We start from the raw sequence: 21,284 nt of genomic DNA on the forward strand, positions 1-21,284 counted from the left end.
GAAGGTTACCCGAAACCAAAAAAAAAAAAAAAAAAAACGGTGAAGCCTGCTGGGCAAAATAAATGAAAATCTTCAAAATTGTTGCCAAATCCCTTTCGCACATGGCGTGGCGTAGGTTGAACGGAACGGAAGAAAACATTCCCTGGCGCAATCCTACGGCGTCGGTCGACAATGAAGCGAAAACAAACACCACGGCATATTACCGCCCCGGGGGCATTATTTGGCTCATTAATTAATTACGATTCCTTACATGATTACTCCGGGCGACAGCTTAGCTTCGGTTCAGGTGGTGGCCGTGTCCGTGCTCCATGTTTTCTTACGGCCACGGAAAATGGTGCCCAGTTTTGAGCGCTCTCTGCAAAGGCTTTCCCCATTTCCGTTGGTATTTAGAGGGGCTTTTCTTTGCCTTCTTTAGGTTCGCTTCTCGTTGCCCGTGTTTTGGTACACGATGTCTTATCCGATTTTCTATCTGCAGAACTGAGTGCCTGGCCGTACAACTACTGCGTCATACCGTGTCTTGCTTACTGTATGTGTATTTTTTTTTGTTTTCCTTCCCTTCAGATACACCGTGCCGTTCGCCATTGCAGGAAAAAGGTACCAGCTTGGACGCGCACGGAAGTGAAAGCCATCGCAATGGGAGACGGCGTAAGGTCGACGGCCAGCTGGACATGGATGCTTTTCGTTTTGCTTTTAAGCTGCGGTAAGTCCATTATTAAATTGATACTATTGATAATCTATCTTCTTTCCGGTCTTCGGTGTGACGGAACGCGATGAAGATGAAGAACAGGGCCCAAAGGTATATCCTTTTCGGTTTTTTGTTTTACGATGGGAAAAAATGAAACATGCAATTGAAACTGACATTTTTATTAATTATTCAACCGGGGGAGGATTGGGAAAATTAGACCGTTTCCAGTGACCAGACGTTGGAGGTTCGTGGAGCAGGACTGTTGATGATAAATCGTTTGAAATATTTAGAAGCAATAACGGATTGCACACAACAGGTTTCGAGGCTAGGGAGCTGTAATTGAAGTTCTATTGTATACCCATACAGTATGCGTCAGACGAAAGGGCCTAAATTTAGTACCGAACAACTGCTTAAGAAGGACAGCAATAACTTCAAGCCGCATGACGCAATCGGCCAGTTCAACCATATGATAGAGATGAAATATATTTTGAAGTATTATTATTGAATATTTGAGGCAAACATTTTCAAGAAAATTAATATGAGAAGTGAGATACTGAAAATAACCCTGAGATTTTGAGTTTGAATCAATCAAAGCCCTTTCATATCCATAAGAAAATTTTATCAAACACTTCAAACAAAGCTTTTGCAATTCAATAGAAAAGATGAAGAGTTTTTTTTTAATTCTATGGCATCTCCCTGTCGTCATTTCGCTCTCGTATGTTATCCCCTGTTTCTAATTAGCTATCTTCCTGCTTTCTTTTCGCTTTTTCTTTTTCTTCCCACTCTATTTACTCTGTTCTGTGAATTGTCCATTTCCTCTTCTATTTGTTTCCTTCCTTTATGTCTTTCCGGTTTAGTTGTACTCGTTTGTTCCTGCAGTTTTCTTAATTTATTCTTTCTGTTGTAGGGTTTTGTTTTGGGGCCACTTTAAATCTAAGTTCTTTTCTTTTTATTATACCATTGTACAGCCCGCGAGGCAAACGCTTTTATGGAATAAATAATAATAATAATAATAATAATAATAATAATAATAAATTAAAAATCAAGGTACCTTATCCCTTCTAATTCTGATTTAACGGAGCGTAGAACTTCAATCATCTTTTGGTGGTTTTCCACGATGACGATGAAGAAAATAATTTAATTCATATTTGATTTGTTGATGGGTACTTTCCATTCACAGCAGTCGCAACTTGTTTTGTACATACGTTGATATTAATTACATTGTTATTTGATATTTATGACACGAGTCTGCTCTACGCCGCTTGCATGATCCCATCAAGACGATGCTTAAAATCAAATTATTATTCTTGAGCTCTTCTTAGTATTGTACCAAAGTTTTCCATCAATATCGCTACGAAATTTCAAACAGGCAATTTTTGGATGACTTTGTTCTAAAATCATCAACAGCAACTCTTAACTTGAATTGCCACATTTTTGATAAGCTATGAAAATCGACGGATTTTTTGTACATAATTAGTATAATATTAACTTCGACAGCCTCGTTCTCAGCCTACGTACTCTCATTATATTAGATATACCCCATGTTTTTAGGTTTTTCTTATTTGAAGCTTTTGGATGAAGCACCCCTGTAGCTTTTTGTGCTTTCATTTCGGCAAATGCTCACCGTAATATTGTAATCGTCTCGATGTTTCAGGGTTTCAAAAATCCCCTCATGTCTGGAATGGCTAACTATTGCCAATCCTTGTAGTTGATATCCTTTCACAACGACCGTACTGGCGATTCAACAAAATCGAACAACCAAACAGTCAATTTGCTTTCATAAATTCTCGACCTTTACATCCGAGAGAGTCGATGGTCCATTATCGAACCAATTGCCGAAGGTAGTCCGTGTTCGATAAAAAAAAAGAAAACAAAACCACCTAGGGCAAAACATTTTCGCAAAACTGTCGCAAACGGTACTGCTGTATCCGGAAGGTCCATCACACGGCACTGCTGTGCCCCGTGTAGATCGGCAACACAAAACTTCAATAGCATCGAGTGGCGCAAATGGGTATCGAGACACTTCTTGATACGGCTGCCAAAAACCATCCCAAGACTATTTGAGCGATGGAGATGAAATGAGGTGGAAAAGAAGGAAAGGATAGAGAGAAAGCGATAGCACTTCGTTCCGAACCGTTCAGATGTGCAGAGACCGGGAGCTAGTGAATGGGGATCCTTCTGCTTGTCCCCAAAAGAGAAAAAGAAACAACAAACGCCTCCTGGGGCTGGCAGACATAAAATTAAATCGAATATGTTCACAGTCGTAAGGGAAAAGTGTCCGATTTGGATAAATAAAATTGTGAAATCACCCGAGTGCCTGCTTGGCAGCCCAATTGATCCGTGTGTTTTTTTTTTGCCGGAAGAGGAAAATAAACATGAGCAAAACTAAGATGTTTCTAATGTTTTTTTGCTTCCATCTTTTCCCTCTTCCTGCCGCATGTTTTGGTTTGCTATTGGGAAGGTTTGGTGTGGAAAAATCGATTTCCCATTCCATAGCCTTCCCCCGACCCGGCTTCCCGGCTGGCAATGAATGGGTAAAAGAAAGTGAAGCGTTTGGCCCCCCTTGGGAGGCATTTTAAACGATGACACACTGGCAATGGTCCGGAGCCGGTTTTGTAATGATCGCTCCTCTTGTGTATTGAAGTGGGGGTATGAACGGTTTTAAAACCCGAGAAAACCCCATCACCGAGTGGTAGCGCTTTCTTGCCGTGTAAGTAGTAGTGGTACCGTTTTAGTGTTTCTATGTTGACACTTAAACAACCCGTGCTGAGAATTCCCTTTTTCGAGGTTTCGTATCGCTGCTGAAATATTAAGCTTTCTGCCGCAGTATGATGGGTCTTGCCGGTAAAACGTTTTCCAAATGTTCAAATGTTTGCTACCCTTTTTTTGTGTAACCAAACCACACAGATATTGAGAAATGTTGCAGCTCCCCATTGCAACTGTTCCCCAATTGACGGAAATGTCACACGCAGGCATTTGTAATGTTTCGTTGCGAAAGGTTCACGGAACACTACATCATCATTAAGCGAACGATCGCTGTTGTTGTGCTTCGCTCGGCACGCTTTAAATGAGGAATAAAGAATTGATAACAGTGAACGAGGGGGTCTCCTCCCCCTCGTGGCACCTACTGCACAAATAATAATCGTAAAAATTTATTAACTATATGTAACAGACTGAAGGCTTACCTGACTGCCGTACGGTAGTCCCTTAATGCTTCAAGAAAGGGCTTCCCATCCCCTGCCCGATGGAGGGAGCCCTACACCAGCAACAGCAAGCGAACAAAAAAACATAGGGATCTAAGTAGGTTTTGCTTCTGCATTCGATACGGTACCGCGGGGAACAACGTGTTGGCATTTATGTCCTCACTTTTTAAGGAAGTGTTCGCTTTTTCCGGAGTGGTTTTTTCCTTCACCAGTCTGTTCTGTTTCCCCTGCTGTTTCAATCGTCTGCCAAGTAAATGGGTCCCCGCTTTTCATCGACGTTAACGAACGTAAATGGCATTGCGCTGCTGTGACCTGGCTCCGGTCGAATGGCATGTCTAACGAGCGGCACCCATTTTCCCGCCGCTTGCATCGCCCGTCCCCTGAAGGGTGTGCTAATATTTATGGGCAGGTGAAAAATGAGACCGCCTTCCTACGGCCTCGGCAAAAGGCAAACGAACGCGGTGACGCTGCTAATAAAAGTGATGGCCATGCCGGGAGGGGGCGGGCGTAAGAATGTGCTACCGGAATGGATATTTCTTTTCGCTGAGTGTCTTTGGGTTTTTTTTTTCTCGTCTTAAGGGGTTCGTGTTCTACGCGTTTGGTGCAGGAACTGGATTTCAATTAGCTTTATCTATTGTCACTAATTGATGGGATTGATTTGTGGCCCTTTAAATTGATTTTCTTTCCTCGACAGAAAATGCTTCGGCATGTGGGTTATTGAACGAGTCGTTTCTTTTTCGTTAATTAAAAATATCTACTGGTAGTTTGGCTATAATAATATTTTTTTGTTCGGTTCGATAAAGCTTGACGTTACGAGCAGCAAGATATTCAAAGCCCCTTATAAGAACGATATTCTCAAATAATCTCCTGACACATTTTTCCATCCATTTACCCTCATAATGACAAGATCATTTCGGTATCGTGTTTTTTTGTTTGGGTTCCTTTTCTCGAGACGGTTGTCTCGAGCGTCATTAAACCGTCAACGTCTCGAGTGCATACCGGGCACTGAATGCAGCTTCTGATCTACATCAATCATCATCAAAACCGCTTCCCTTTGTAGCATTTGGTATTTTTTTTATGTGTGTCTATTTCACCCCAAGACACATAGCATCGCATCGTGTTCGTCGTAGACGTCGTCGGTGTCTCATTTCACTGTCAAAGATTATTTCTCACTCAAAAGAACGAAAAAGGTACCCGCTTTCAACCCTTTTAAGTCATCCGTGGCGATGTTTTTCTTTGCCTTTCCGTTTTCGACTTCCTATTTCTGCGCTCGGTTCTAGCCAAGACGTGCTCCATCAGATGTTTGGACAGTTCCGAACAAGGGGTCGACGATGGATGGGGACGAAAAGGCGTTGACATAGCTGCATAAAATGGGTGCCGGCCAAACGATACGGGTGCGGAAATCACTTTCCCCGCATAGCATAAATAAACGTCAGATTGTGAAGTTGATAGTTCTGCGTGAGCCAGGACCCGGCGGGACGATCGTTCTTGGTGGACAACATTTTTCTTACTCCCCCCCACACCCCAGTTTGCAGGCTATATTCGCTGTTGTCGTTTTTATTATCATCGGCATCATCACCATCATCATCATCATGTCGCACGGATGTTTTTATTGGAACTACTTCAGGACACTAAGGATGGCTCCTTCTGCGTGGCACGCCGAAGCCACGGTCGCACGGTAAACTCGGTCCCGCGTGAAATGAACCGAACATGCCGCCCCGCTGGGCTTCGATAATGCTGGCCGGGTGAGAGGGTGACCTTCGTGGCGCCCTATTTTGGCGTGACGTTGTCCTTCCTTCGCGTAACACTTTCAGCCGACCGAATGCGCCGTAGTGTGAAAAATAACGCCAGTGAACAATTTATCAATTTCAATTTAAATGGAGTCAAATTTATCACGAACAATGCGACCATAAACTACACTCGAAATGATTTTCAGCGGAGCGCTGCTAAGTGTGGGGCGACCGATGGTTGACAGGATTTTTCTAGATATCATTTGCCGAGGGTTATGGTTTTTTTTTCATGACCGATACAGGCATAGAATGGACGGCAATGAAGATGATGGTAATTTCAAAGTGCATCCATCAATGGGCGTAATGGGGGAAAAGAGAGAGTTGTAATAAAATGAATGTGGTATTATGGATGTAAAGCGATTGTATGACTGACTCAATTGATCGTAATGAAGTAACCCCAAGGCAGGATTTTGAAATTGCGTTTGGGATTATGGCTAATATGCACTACTATTTAAGCTTATAAATCTTGTTTGGGTATTATTTTTTCACATCAAATAGAACATTACAAAAACTAAATACATCATCAATATAAAGATATGAAATATATCTAATAACCCTATTTTATTAGCTTAAGGTACTCTGAATATAATATTATATTTTTAGTTCAGAAAAATACCTCCCACATTACTTTAGAGAAGAGATTATACGTAAAGAAAGGTTAGGAGTAGGTATATTCTAATTAATTTAAAAATCTTTTTCAAAACATTTCACTTTTCAAAAAATATATTCGAAACAGTAATGAACAATTAGAACAAAAAACATTAACTTTGTTATCTTCGCTTCTTATTGGAGTTGTATTACGCTGATGTGTGTCTCTTTCGTTGTCAGTTTCGTAAAGAAGCAACTGTTTCTTTACTTTATACAGCCTTTTTTAACATAAACTGTGCCTTTATAAATTAAGGTAAACTATAAATTGTCCAATTTGTACAAAAGATCTTTAAATTTAGTTTAAAGGCTACCAGGCGCCTCCATCGAGTACCAGGCGCTTCCATCGAGTACCAGGCGCCTCCATCGAGTAAATCTCATGTGGAGAGAGTGTGAGCGTTTAGGAGAGAGAGAGAAAGAGCGTTAGCGCTGATCAGGAGAGAGAGAATATCGGAGAAGAAGCGACGCACGTTTCTTGACGAAATCAGATTGATTTTTGAACTGGTTCGAACTAATACGCCGGATTGACTCTTCTGCAATAAGTAATAATACGAGTAATACATAGCTAGCATAAAGTAATACATACAAAAGTTCTTCCAAGGAATGTGCCGTTAGAAATTTGAGTAAACTATCAATCGTCTTATTTGTCCATGTCTTTACTCTTTCCAAAGCATTTTGAATAATTTATTTACTCTTAACAGTCAACTACCAGGCGTCTCCATCGAGTAAATCTCATGTAGAGAGGGGGGATCTCATGTAGGGTTTGGGAGAGAGAGAGCGTGAGCGCCGATCAGGAGAGAGAGTATATCGGAGCAAAGCGACGCGCGCTTCTTGACGAAATCAGTTTAATTTTTGAGCTTGATGTGGTAAAAAATAAGTCAAATATTAACGATTTAAAAATACGGCTTTTTTGAGTTCAAATCTTGACCAGATACACCGGATTGGCTATTCTGCAATTGATAACACGAGTAATGCATAGCTAGCAGTCAAGTTCTTTCAAGGAATTCTATACTTTAGCGTGATAAGCGTTAACACTTATCGTATGAATGAATCAATGTGAATTAACTTTTCAATATATTTTTGACACTGAGGAAAAAAAGAGAATCTTAACATCAAATGAAGATAATTGAAATAAAAAGGAACAAGCTACATGCTCTGGGATACGATGGAGCGTTTTGCTTTAATTTTGAAGCAGAATCAGTTTGGAAAAGAAGCCAAAGCACCACAATCAAATGTGTCTTTCAGCAGACTTCAAACAATCGTTGCGTGTAGAAATATGTTTACCGTGGATAGTGAATAATAATGTCCCTTTATCCAACGACCCAATTCACTCGCAAACCATTGGCATTGGCTCTGTCAATCGTTTCCTTTGCTTGAATTTTTTTTTGCTGTCTGTCGTCAATCAGCGGCCAAGGTGCGGCAGGAATGCCACCGATAATGTAACACGGTTTATACGCAACCCCGGAGAATCCCGCGAGGGTTGAATTGTTATTTTTCTCCCTCTCTATCACTCTGTCTCAGTTCTACTTCAATGGACGGACGAAATGAATATGAAACAATGTATAAATACGCCATTTCATTATCATGATAAAAGCCTTTTCCATTATTTGTGGTGATGTCCTTCAAACGGATCCGGCTGAATGCACCCCACGCGTCGGAAGCCTCCGTGCCGAAAGAGGAAGGGACACCCCGAAGGCGTATGTGTTGAGCCCTTTCGCGTACGAGTTTGATTCTGCCTTTTTTTTTGTTTGTTTGGTTTGCCAGCCCCAATCCAGCGGGCGTCTGAGGCGTTGGATAGTTGCAACAACAACAGGCAAGCCGATATATCCACCCACCGTTCAGCACATTTCGCTGGTGCAAAACGGGAAGACAGCAACAAAAAAAACGTGAAAGGCTAAATGAAAACAGCCCCGTGAAATTTACGGTCCGACGAAACAAACACGAAAAGGGGCGAAGGCGAAAAGCGTCATTGTGAAGGAGTTTTGTGTGTTCGGTTTTGTTGGAGCGAGTTCGCTGGAACGGAAGGAAGGTAGTCAAAGGAAGACCAAAAAAAAAAAACACGACGATTGTTGTTGGCCGGTGTTGTTGTAAGAGTAAGGCAATCCACCCTCGCACGTACCGAAGTAACGAAACCGATAAGGAAAACCTCCCGGTAGTTCTCCCGCTTTGACGGTTGATTGTTTGCCGTTCCTCTTGACATTGAAACAGTGGAGGGGAAGGGGCGTGGGGCAGGCTGGGCGGGTCGGAAAAATACATTTGTTGATCGTAAAAACGCTCCTGCTACAAATCAGTAGAACTGGGGCGGTTACCACCCACCATACAAGTTGTTGTTGGGTGTGTGTGTTTTTTTTTTCTCTCCGTTGTTCATCGTTCCGATGGAACCAGAATATTTGTTGGGAAGCACTAATGGCCAACCATTTCGGTGTACACGTAAAGTCCTGCCCAGAAATGGCGCGACACGCCACAACCACGAACAGCCTGTGATCGGTGACAAAACATTACCGCTCCCGTACGGCTTCACCCCTGTTAGTGGCCGGACTGGGTGGGTGGAACCGGTCACCACCGGTCAGCTCGAAATCTCGAATCGAATCCCCGGGATGGACGGTTTTGGTAATGGTTGGAGATTTATCGGCAGCACTAGCACTATCTTATTGGAGCTTTTTTTTCGGAGCTTTCCAACTCCTTCCGGTGTGACCTCCTTGAGTAGGCAGAAGCCTGTTGTTTACTGCGTGCTCGTGACCAACTAACCGACAAAACGACGTATCGCTTTTCGGAGGGGCGAGGGCCGGATGTGCTTCGGTCAGATTCGACCTGGATGAGGGTAGGCTACGTACGGAGCGCTTCAGCAAACGCGCCAACCGGCACATCCGATGAGTGTTAAGACGGATGAAACAACAGCAAGAGGACAGAATGTTGATGTATCGTAATTGGCATGTTTTGCTGACGGGAGTAGTTTTCCTGCCGGTACCGATTCCGAAGCATGTGCTTTGCGTGAGCTTTTGAGTGGTAAATTGAATTGTGCTTGGCAAGGGAATAACAAAACTGCAGCACCAAACACATCGGATGCCGCAAAAGGTGAACAGGCAGTAAGTTAGCCTTCCGCAAAGTGCGCCATGTGAGCTGTGGTGAGTGCTATCTATGGGTGGCCATTTTTTTGGTGTTGTTGCATCTCGTTCAACTCATCTAAACTGTGAACTAAGAGAAAACTGCACCGGAATCCCTTAAGTGCAGCTACTTTGTCGGTATCGTCGGGCATCAGCGTTTGAGCAGGAAGTGAATTTTGCAAAACCGAAAACTTACCCTGCATGGGAGCTTTTGTTTTTTCTTTGTTGCTGTTGCTAAAGGTATGGCAAGGTTGGTTAGACGTGTGTTCCCCATGATTGGAGTGGGCGAGTTTGTGTATTTTTGCAGCTTTTAATTTAATCAAGCTACAGCGTGACATGACGCTTGATGAAGCTGCCTGGAAAGTGCCTGAATTTGCGTGGGGCTAGTTTGGTCTTTCCCTTTGGGTTATAATTGTATTAGTGTAAGTTTTTAGACGTGAAAGCTCAAATAACATTTTAAGTTTCGTCGTATTGCTTACGATGTTGTTATTAATGTTTTATTGCATTATTGGATTTTACGGTATGAATGCTCTCATAAATCAATACTACAACTCTGTTAAGTTTGAAAACTGTAAAATCTGCTTCTTTTTTACCACTCACATTCTGCCATTTAAAGAATTTAATATGCTGTTCAGCATTGCGAGAATAATTGACATGAGATAATTGGAACAAATTCTCCATATATTGAAATTTTCGCGTTTCGCATTTTTGCAGCAGTCGTGAAGGTATTTATTTGTCAGCTGAACCTTTTGAACCACAATCTGGTTCTTCCCAAGCGCCAACAGCTCATTTTCGGTATCAGGATAAAGCCTGCGTTTTCATTCATGTCGAGGCTCTATGAAACTGATTCTATGTGTATTTTGTACCGGTCTTAGTAGGTCAGGATTGTTTTTCAATTTCCCACTGACAAGCAAAACTTGAAATTTTCTCACCTTCGGAATGTCCGTCGAGATTGCTTTGAACAATGAATTTGTTGTTAGAGTTTGCTAAGCGCATTATGACTCAATTAACAGAACTTATAGGCTCTGAATGAAGCAACCAACGAGAAGAAGGCTGTATTTTCCCCTATTGACATCTATTGCAACAGCAAAGTTGATTAAATTTTACGAGAATTAAGAAGGTTGATGACATAATATGAAACATGGTAGTACACTTGAGTTACATGAAAATCCGCATGAAGCGTTTAGAAAAGTAAATAAATTATTCAGACTTAACTCGTGAAGTTCGGAGACTAACTCTTTAAAGGGTTTTAAAATTATAAAAAAATATAAAATATTCTGTTGAAGGGTTCTATTTACATCAAATTCCTCATTTTCACCATCACCATAGTAACCATGTGGTTACCATGTGGCTGAGTGTAACTTTGAGAGTTTTAACCAAGGTTTGTGTAGGATAGAGGTCTAGTAATATAGAGCGATTTGACAAGTAGCCAAAAGTTCGTTACACGTGATTTGACGTTTGGACGCCCTTTTCCATTCAAATGTTTTGTGTGTAGTTGTGTTGATTAATCGGGCCGGTCATAGCAACAAGATTTTGATTGTTTTAGATTTGATTGGAAATTTGTGTCGCTGTTTTTCGATTATAGTCCGGAATAAGATCTGCAGATCTTATTGGCGATTGGTGTTAGGTATGATTGTTGTTCAAGGCAGGTAAGAGGCAGAGAATTGGATTTTGTAAAGCGATCATTTGGCAACGAGGATGTGAGGCTTTTCACATATGAGGAAGAGGATGAAGCTCATCATATCTCCCGATTCACAGTACGGCGTGAAAGTCTGGTATCGTGTGATCAACTCTTGGTTCAGAACACTAATAGGTGATGAACACACACCACTTTATAAAACCATCAACAGTTTACTGTTTTAACTAAAGGCATTAAAAACGAAAAAAAACTTTAACGACCAAGCTAATTGTGAAGCATTGCGATATAGTAAACAAGTAGGCTTGACGCAAGGAAAAAGTGTCACTAATACCACGATAAGAAAGTGTGAGTGAACATATTGTGCATCTTACACGGGCGACCAAACGTCAAATGAAATCCAAAATGGCGAACCTCTGTCATGGCTTAATAGTTTTGCCCTCTATCCTATACAGACCTTGGTTTTAACGTTTTTCTTTGATGGATACTTGTCAAAGATCTGGAATATTTTTTAATATTTTGTTGGAGTTTGTACTACAGAATAGAGATGCAAAATGCATGCATGAGCTATGAACAATTTTGAGTATCCAAAAACATCAATTTGATTAAGTGTGCTAGAAGTGAAGTGTGCTAGGCGAAATGACCGACTTTAGACAGTCAGATGTTAATACGTAAAGATTCCAACTGGACTACTGAAGATAAGTGCAGGGAAATATTTCTAGGAAATTGGGAACTTAGATACTTCCATGACTTATTAGCAATACCCACACGCGATACCTCTTGTCTTCATTAAACACCAATCGCTTGGGTTATCCATTCACACTCTTCTTTTGATCACACCCATTTTGCATTCATAATGTGTCCCTTGCTTTGTGCCAGAACGTGTACAGGAAAATAATTTCCCTCTGCAGCATTTGGTGCACATCATTCGGAAAATGGAATCTTGGATCGTACGCTAACCGCTACGAACCATTCGAGTACCACTTAATTTGCAATTATAATCATTATTCAACCCGTCCACCATCGGCTGCCATCCGATTGGTAATCATTTTCCAATCACAGACACACAGTTGTTCCGCGCTGTAAGTGGAAATTGATTTCAAAACGAGGTGCCGCGCATCGTTACCCGCAGGAAGGCTGTGGCGATTGGGATAATTGAGTTGTAACGCGTCATGTTTCGTCATGGCTCTTGACCTTCGTTTCGCAGTGCTGATTAGATTCTGCTGCAACCGTACCACGGGACCGGGGACGGTGTCTATTATTAGCTGCATCAAAGGATTGTGATAAAATATTCCGCCCGCCCGTGCGACCAGGTGTTCGGTCGGTTCTTTTGTTAACAGCCCATCGTGATCGTTACGAGTCACCGATCGCCGAGTTCAATCGAATGATGCGTGGGATCAAAGCAGTTGGTCCTTGCCCGACATCAAGCACCAATAAATGGAATCACGACCGTCACGAACAGCGGCGACAATGGTGTGCGCTGTTTGCTGGATTCGATTCAAAGTGCGCCCGAAGTGCGAAGAAAAAGGAACCATTTTCGGCAAACAAGAAATCTATCGCACCAACGAATCTACAAGTGGTTGGAGAGCGTGGTTTCATCGATCGACCCATAAAAGATCCTGCGATGGGGGAGAGGCCGGGAAAGCGAACGGTAATTTCCTTACCGGCCCCAAACCGAAGCCCGTTCCCGATGTTTTTTTTTGGGGGGCAGCTGCCCCCATCGGGCGTTCGCCGGCGTTGAGCATTCAATTATGGGCCGCGCGATGCGGCAGCAAAATGGACATGAACGCCGCACCATCAAAAGGAAGTCATCATCGGTGAAAGCGGTGAGAGCGATAGCGTGCCCGAGCATAATCGCGAAATCAACGAAGTACTTTGTTGAGCGAATTAAACACTTGACTTCACTTGGCGCGGTGGTGTTCGGGCGCTACCCGGTCCACCACCATCCCGTCCCTATCTGTCACGGTGAAAAGGTCACACTGGGTCGAAGTTTTTCCCCCGCTTCCACCAAGGGTGGAGACCGAGGAGAGAACCGAAACCCGGCCGAAGCCACTTGAAGTGGTGCGCTCGTGGGAAACCATGACTTGGCAACAAAAATTATGAATTATGATCGTGGGAAATGAAGGAGAACGAACTGTTGGGGCGGTGTGTTATGGGTTGGATCCGAGGAAGGACCAGACACGGGGGACAAGGGGAAACGGGAGGGTGAAGCTGGTGGCAAGTCTTCTGCTGTTTTTTTTTGTTTGCCGGTGTGGTTTTCGGATTTTCACCATCGCGTTCGTGTGTTGCAGTGCGTTTGTTTGCTCATTTTCCATCCTCCGAATCGTAATGGTGTGTCTTCGCGAATGGTCGATGCTGACGCTAATGTAGCAAAAGTTCAGCAAAGTGTAATAAGAGCGATAAGATAACGGGGCGATTGTGGTTTTCGCTTTGCTGTGGGGTAAACACAGCCACCCATAACTTGTTGCGTGCCCTTACAGCCTTATTTACCTCGTCGGGGAAAAAAAACCATGAAATTGTTGTGTAAGGTTGAACAGTGCGTAACTTTATTAAAGGGCGACAAGTTTTAATGTTAATAATAAAAAAATGAAAAAAAAAATTAAATAAAAAAAAATAAAAAAAGCTAAAAAAATGAATTGGCTAGATAAACAACATAATTAATACTTAAAGACATCCAAAAACTTTCACATACTGTTGAACATTGTCTAAATGTCAGTTCATTAATGCAATTATGAAGATCTAAAACTGAAAATTGATGTTTGGTTTTTCTATTATCATCTTTTTCTTTTTAAACTTTATTATATTATTTATTATAATTATAATTATAATTATTATAATGTTATTATAATTATTATTATTTTATTTTTATTTATTTAATTTATATTATGACGGCAATGCCGTATTTTCATAATTATTATTATAATTATTATAATTAGTTTTTTTTTCGTTAGAACGGCCTGGCCGTATCGACTTATTTTACCACGTAGCCGGATAGTCAGTCCTTGCTACGGGGGATTGGTTAATAAAATTATTATAATAAATAATAATTAATATAATCATAATTATAATTTTATTTAATTATTTATTAAAGTGATAGCTTCTGTTTAGTGCAAATAAGATGATAAATAGGTAATATAATACCTACAAAAGGTACGGAAACATAACAAGCGTACAACAATTGCGTCGGGAAATTTGAAAATTGATTGTACAAATCTATTAGTTTCTGCCGTTTTCTTGATCCTAGAGAGTCTAGAAGATTTAAATTGTCTAGATTTGTTGAAATTTTAAAGTAATCGTTGTAAACCATTGTCCATCTATCGCTCCCGCTAGATCCGAGCAGGTCAACTGTCAAATCAAAATGGTTGTTGATATTCATCCACATCTAATGGCCATATAGTTATGTTACGCACTGTAAAACTGGCCCTATAAGTGGGACATCGTTGATTAGGGATTTAGAAAAATATTACTGATGGGATTCATGTTCGTTAAATTGTCATTTAGCTTAAAACTATTCTGTACATAGCAAAACAGTCGTTTATTAAAATCTTGAGCTTGCTTGCACTGCAAAACTTTCCCGATTGCTGTGCAGCAAAAGAAAGACAGTTTTACTTTCGTTACTCTATATTGTATGTTTATTAGCAATAAACAGGCTGTTGGTCTTTTTTAAAAAATCATAGAACGTTCAAATGAACGCCGCTGGTTTCTTCCACTCATTCCCATTTATCGGTTCCGCCAGCCAGATTCTTCAAAGCTCGCGCAGCCCGGTGAAGTAACCACTCGGCGCGAATAAAGTTGTTTTGAATTAAATTAAATCACTTGTACCTTTTGGAGAAGAAACAATCATAACCAGATCCTCGCTGGAGGGCGCAGACAGCGGGTAGTAAAGCAGGAAGAAAAAGTCCTTTTGAAATTAGATTTTCTTCCCGCCCTACTCTCCGAGACGGTGGAAAACGCACGCAGGAGGATGGAAAATTCAATCCAAACAAGAGAGAGAGCGACAGAGATGTAGCAATCGTGTCGCGAAAATGAACAAAAGTGGGAGAAAGAAAAAAACGAAAAAGATAGGGCCACCAAGGTAGAAGCTTGACGCCGAAAGCCGTCGAAAGCTAAGTACAATGAAATCCATATTTTGCCATCATCAAACCGGAAGGAAAATTGGGAAAGAAACACCATGTACTTTCGTACATTTGCCGGTGTGCGATCTGCTGGTGGGTGAATTTTTCCGTTGTACGAACGGTCGGTCGCATTTTCCCGTGCAGACGAGCGTACATAATTCTATTGCCTTTTTTAATTTTGGGCTGTCTGCCCGTTGGTTCGTACCTGGAGCGTTTTGTACCGAAAAATCCTGCCGAAGTGGATGAAGGCAAAAAACAGAATACAATGGGGGTTCCCCCCGGCAATGGCATTGTGTCGTGTGTTTCTTACGATATTTTGGTTTGGTGTTTCTTTTTGTTCCCTCTATAAACCACACTTTGCGCTCGAAGAAAATTGAAATGTAACAGTCACTCGGCGGAAAATGTGGCATCGTTTTTTTTTCGTCCGCTATTTCAGGTGTCGGGATGGAAAACCGAGCGTATTTTTTGTCGTACCGCCCCCCGGCATGTGCGGGATGAGCAATTCGTTGAATGTAGAAAAATTCGTACTAAAACCATCACCAATGGTTGCGTTCGTTTTAAGCTGATGAGCAGGAAAAAGTTCATCTAGTTTCGGCAAAATGGAACGGTTATTTTTAAGGGAATAATTTCCCGTTTTAAATCACTGCACAGTGCACGAGCTTTAAAGCATTGCAAATTGGATTCGTTTAGGAGAGCTGGAATAGAATAATACTGCACGTAATTAAGCACTTTTTCTGAATGTTTTTGGAGATTTAAAAGATTAAATGACATTGTGTTGGCACTTTAGGAAAGCAGCAAACTATGCATAAACGTTTCTGGAGTGTACATTGATTTAAATGTGTATTTCTTTGAATACAACTTAAGGTTCAATGAATTAAATACCACACAAAATCTCACACGAAAAGAAGGTAATAAACAATTCACCTTTTAAAACCAACAACCAATAAAAGGACGAGAAAGAACTGGTCTTCCAGATAGATTTGTTGAGTGAAAAAAAAAACATATTTTCATATAATTTTTTTTCGCATAAAGTTTTCTTTATTATAAGTAATGAGATATATAATTTCATTTATACGAAAAGGCTGTTTGTTGGTGGTATTGGTTGAATTTTAATAATTTTATTTGTTTATTAGAAGGAATCACACTAATTAACCGCTCTAAATCACAAGTGGTCCGGCACAGTCATCTCAATTTGGGTCTACCACCTTTCGTCGATCTGCTGGAACGACTTGAAGAGACTTTAAAGGAGAGAATCTAATTCACAATGAGCTCGCCGTAAAGCTCGTCGAGTTCGTTGTGGTAGCGGCTCCTTCATTGCTCTTCCACACAATACTGGGCCAAAGTTCCTTCTGAACATCTTCCTCTTGAACGCGACCAAGAAGGTGTCGTCAGTTTTGGCCAAAGGGCTATGTGAGTATTGGCACTATATAAGTTGTTAATAGTTGTAAATAGGGAAATATTTACGTTAACAGATGCGACTTGCAGTTATCAGACGTTAAGGATGCTGAAATATGCTTGATAGATATTTGAGTATTTAATTAAATAATTATGCCCCACTGTTTATAGGTTGTATAAAAATACTACCAGTATGAATATTACAAATATTCTCCCGCATGTGTATCCACGGCTCATTGTGGATTAAATTGCAAAAAGACAACGGTTAGCGTATTTTTAAACATCTCCACAATTTACTGCATCGTTTAAAAAGAATTAGTTGTGTATTTTACGCCGTTGTGTACGCAAATGTGTTAATTAATTTTGATATTTGCACACGGATGTTTATAACGTAATCAACACTTTACCGCCTATATACTCACAATTATGGCAATGTGTAACGAAAAAAGAAACAAAACGCGATTAATGAAGAAGCATGAAATTAACTGAACATAATAAAGTAAATGATGATTTTCCGTACTAAATTAGACCTTCACCCATTCATCCCCACGGGAAACCCTACGCACCCACATCCGTGCATGTGGGGTTGCTTTTGGGGGGGATGGGGGGTATTCATATAAAAACATGTCGCTCGTAAAAAAAGCCACCACCTTACCCATTAATCAACGTAATGCATCTGGGGCCCGTTTTTCTTGATAATTTCTTTTAATAACATTTTTGCCATCCTTTTATTCCATTTTTTGGAGAGGTGGCTAGAAGGAGGAACATAAGTCTTCGGTGGCACAGTGTGTGAACAGTAGTAAATAAAGTTCATTTTTCAATCAACCCCATCCGTCGTGGGGTTGGGCATGTAATGATCAGCAAGCGTTTGTCGTTCCATTCAAACTCATAAAAAAGTGCATTAAGCCCTTATGGACTAATATAACGCTGCGAGCAGTAGACGTGTTAGGTATCCGGGTACACGTATGCACTTTACCTTGTTCGTTTTGTTTTTTTTTGTTGTACTCTCCTCCTCGATACTGGCGAGTGGCGAGTAGTAAACAAAAAGTTTTTCGGGTGATGGGTTTTCGGTTCGTAAAGTTAAGAGTTACGGTTCGTGCGGCTGAAGCCGCTAGAGACACACCGCTGTGGTCTCCGTTTGCCGGTGAGTGATAACAGAAAATATAACTAGGAAGAGAACATAAAACGAATAAAGAAAGAAAACAAAAAACCTCCACAAGCCAATCAGCACAGAGTAAAGAAGAATCGTTCACCCGGGAGTGGAATATATTAACCGTAACATTTCACTTCCATCCCCAACAACAACAACAACAACAACAACAACAAAATCCCCCCTCCCCCACCAAAGACAGTCAACAGGGGAATACGAATCTATCGCAAATATTTGACAGGATTGGTTTGTACGGCTTGCTTCGATCGGGCTACAAATCTAGGCTCTCGCGTAGCAGGCTGGTTTTTGCTGTTGGAGCAACCTCGATAGCGCAACACACGGTGTGTGTGTGTGCTGAAGCGATGCGTAGAAAGCAAACGGAGGCCCCAAAATAAAAAAAAAAACGGCTGAAATGTCAAGGTACAGGGCGGCACATTACCGTAGGGCAAAAGCGTTAAACATCAAAACTCGGCGTAGAAGTCGTTGTACTTGTCACAAAGTAAAACAAACGTCTGATGGCGCCCCCCTCCCCTTTCTCCTCCATCGCCTACTTGATGCCCGGCGGTGACTTGGTGCCTTGTAAAAACTTGTCTATCCGACTTGTCGTTCCTGCCTAAAGCGTAAAGGCACCGGACGGGAAATGTGTGTGAGTGTGTGAGGGGGAGAAATCATAAACTGTAAAAAATACGACCATACCACCGAAGATGGAAGCGAAAGGCAGTAATCATATTCGCTGCTGCTGCTGCTGTGCGACTTTGTGCCAGGCCGAGCGGTAAGATTGGGTCCTTTAAGAGCATTTTCTGTGTGCAGTTTGTTGTATTTGTATTCTTCTTCTTCCGGGGTGTGTGTTCGTTGTCCTCTGCCTGTTTCGAGGCACCGAGCCGTGGTTCGCTTGGCCCCTGTTTGGTGACTTGTTTATCGATAAGTAGATTTTTTCGTCATGTTTTGTTAAGCGTATCTGCGTCGGTTTGATGGTAGGCTGACAGGTTCTTTATTTCTCTTGGGAGTACACCCAAGAGGGGGGAGGGGGTGGTGGGGGAAACACACACACACACACACACACACACACACACAGGTCAAATAACAAACATGAATTTCAATGTAGGAGAATAGGAAATCATGTTAGGACGCACTAGATAATACTAATAGCGATGTTTACATGGTTTCGTGCTTTATATGTTTCCAGCCACCCCGAACAAGTGACATGCGAGAAATGGAATAATAAAAAAAAAACCCACACAATTGCTTATCAGCGTGTAGAATTTATATTTTGTACGATTTGTTTGCACATAATCTTAACTGGTTTTACACCGCAAAACGGACGCGGTGTGTGTTGGTGTGGGTTTTGTGTGCCGGTGGGGAAGGTTTTTGCATGACCATTGTAAAACATTACCGAGCAGCGGAAAGGGGGAAGTCCTTAATAAGGCCAGACCCGAGTTCCACTTTACACCTTGCTTGCTCGAAATGCAAAATGCAACGATGCAAATGCTGGCTTTTACATGCACGGTACATGAGCTGCTACAATCGTCGGTTTGGGTGGTTGGTAGTGTGTTAAGAACGTCGTCAGTACCATTAGCGCCGGGGTGCTCTGGGCGCCAGTGCACAAAAAAGCACTTCCACTTCGGGTGCGCATATTAATGGTTTGCTTCCTTCTTCTAACTCCCTGCACACATGTGATGCATGTGCCGGGTGGGGGACAAGGAGGTTGGTGACTTCTATTCTAGAGGGCACACACATTGGGCTAGCGTTGCGCGTTGGGCCGGCACCCGTGGCCATTCCGTGTAAGGTGAAATTGTGAAGGACTCGCAGGCACCGGGCTTTTATTGCTTCACCGTTGTATGCCGTTTTTATTAGGTTTTTGAGTTTAATTAAAATTCATGCTACCTTGCTACCAGGTAGGTAACCTGGCCGGCCGGTACAGTACAGCAAAACGGCACTTGTGAGGGCGAGGTTTTTCCCGGGTAACTCCTAACATTACGCTCCTTCTGTTGGCCATTTGCACTGGGCACGATATTAGTTTCCAGCCCGGTGCTTTAGTGATTTTTAGTGTGCGCTAGTGTGTGAGCATCAGTGTGTGTGCGCCGTACAATGGCGTGCCTGTTCGGTTCGGTATGTTAGATTATTCAATATGAGTGAGTGAAATTGATGGAAAAATTGATTCGCATATGGCGAAACCAGGGCCGAACAAAACAAGCACGTGCAACACGTGTGATGAGCGATTTTGAAAATTATGCCTTTTTGTTATACAAATCTTGTCAAAGTTTAATATTTGTACATACTTTTAATCGTTGTTCACGGTATCGTGCGATATTGTGTTTTATTTTTCAAGAATTCAGTTAAAAATATGAATGATTGTATTCGTTTCAAATGCAGAAAATATCAATTAAACATACTATTTCTTAACATATGCTCAATGTTGCTTTCCTGATTCATTTTAGTGCCTGTGTATGATGTTTTTCTGTACGAAAAAGGGTCTCATCAACAGATTTTTCTATTAAGAAAATGTTACATTTTTCGTATCGTAAAACAAATGATGTATTTTTTCACGTTTTGCCACAATCACAGCTGGGTGAAGAGTGCTTAAATACTGTAAAACCATAAATACTCCTGATCAGCTATGCCTTTCTATAATGAATCTTGCGTTTTTTGCTAATAAAAGCAGTTTTGAAGAGGTTGGACAGTGTAATTAAATTGAGAAGTTAAAGCATAAGCTTGATTTGTTATTAAACTTAATCCGTATTAGCTCGTTAATAGTATTACTGTCGTTCGTATCACGGGAGACCGAAAGGTTTGGCTGTCACCCAAATAATGGGTGACATTGGATGACATGACAGTCAACGTGTTATTTGAGTTGATAAGTTCCTATAATAAATATCACTCATTCCCTAGCAATGTTATAAGTAGTATAATAAACCTCTTAGGGGAAAAATAAACTAACTGGAGTTCATGCATAGTAATTAGACGCACGAGCAAGTGTTTGAATAACTTGTGTTTCTGGTAGGAACTAATAATGTTGCGACTTATTGCACCATGTTCATAATTCTTTGAAAAGAAACGAAAAGTTCCTATGAGCTTTAGTATAAATTTCTCAACAATTCAATCAACCAGCTGAGGAAGTAATGCAAAAGTGTCACTCTGTGGCGAGCAGTGTATAAGAGGATCCGCGCGACTTTAATTTTAATTCCGAACGAATGTTTCTGCCATCCCGTTAATGTTCGGCAAGAATTATTAACTGACAAGCCCAATACAATGCATCATTGCTGCCTGGGAGCATCTCCAAAAAACGCCAAGTGCTAATGATGACTGTACGGAAGAATAATGGCCACCAATTCAAGAGCAGCTTTCGCGCGGCGGAATGTTCCGTGCCCCACGTGAACGGCTCGACGGCGCTGCTTCACCGATAATTGCGGCACTTTGCCACCCTACGTCGAGTTTCGTCGAGCGCCGAGCGATAAATTCAATCATTAATTCTAATCCACCACCTTGCCGGAAGTGCTCCCGGGGGAATAATTTCCAAACCCCCCCACCCCTCGGCGTAGCGGGGCCGGTTGGGTTGGACGC

General features: G+C 41.6%; 1 protein-coding gene across 1 annotated transcript in view; it reads left to right on the forward strand.

Annotated features, from left to right (window-relative positions):
• The first annotated feature begins 633 nt into the window (after positions 1 to 633).
• LOC128310745 (limbic system-associated membrane protein) overlaps positions 634 to 21,284 on the forward strand; it is a 55,027-nt gene continuing 34,376 nt past the window's right edge. The window contains exon 1 of the mRNA XM_053047460.1: positions 634 to 700. Within this exon, the coding sequence (XP_052903420.1) occupies positions 634 to 700 (67 nt within the window). The remainder of the gene's footprint in view (positions 701 to 21,284) is intronic.

Source organism: Anopheles moucheti, chromosome 2, assembly GCF_943734755.1.
Source record: "Anopheles moucheti chromosome 2, idAnoMoucSN_F20_07, whole genome shotgun sequence".
NCBI lineage: Eukaryota > Metazoa > Arthropoda > Insecta > Diptera > Culicidae > Anopheles > Anopheles moucheti.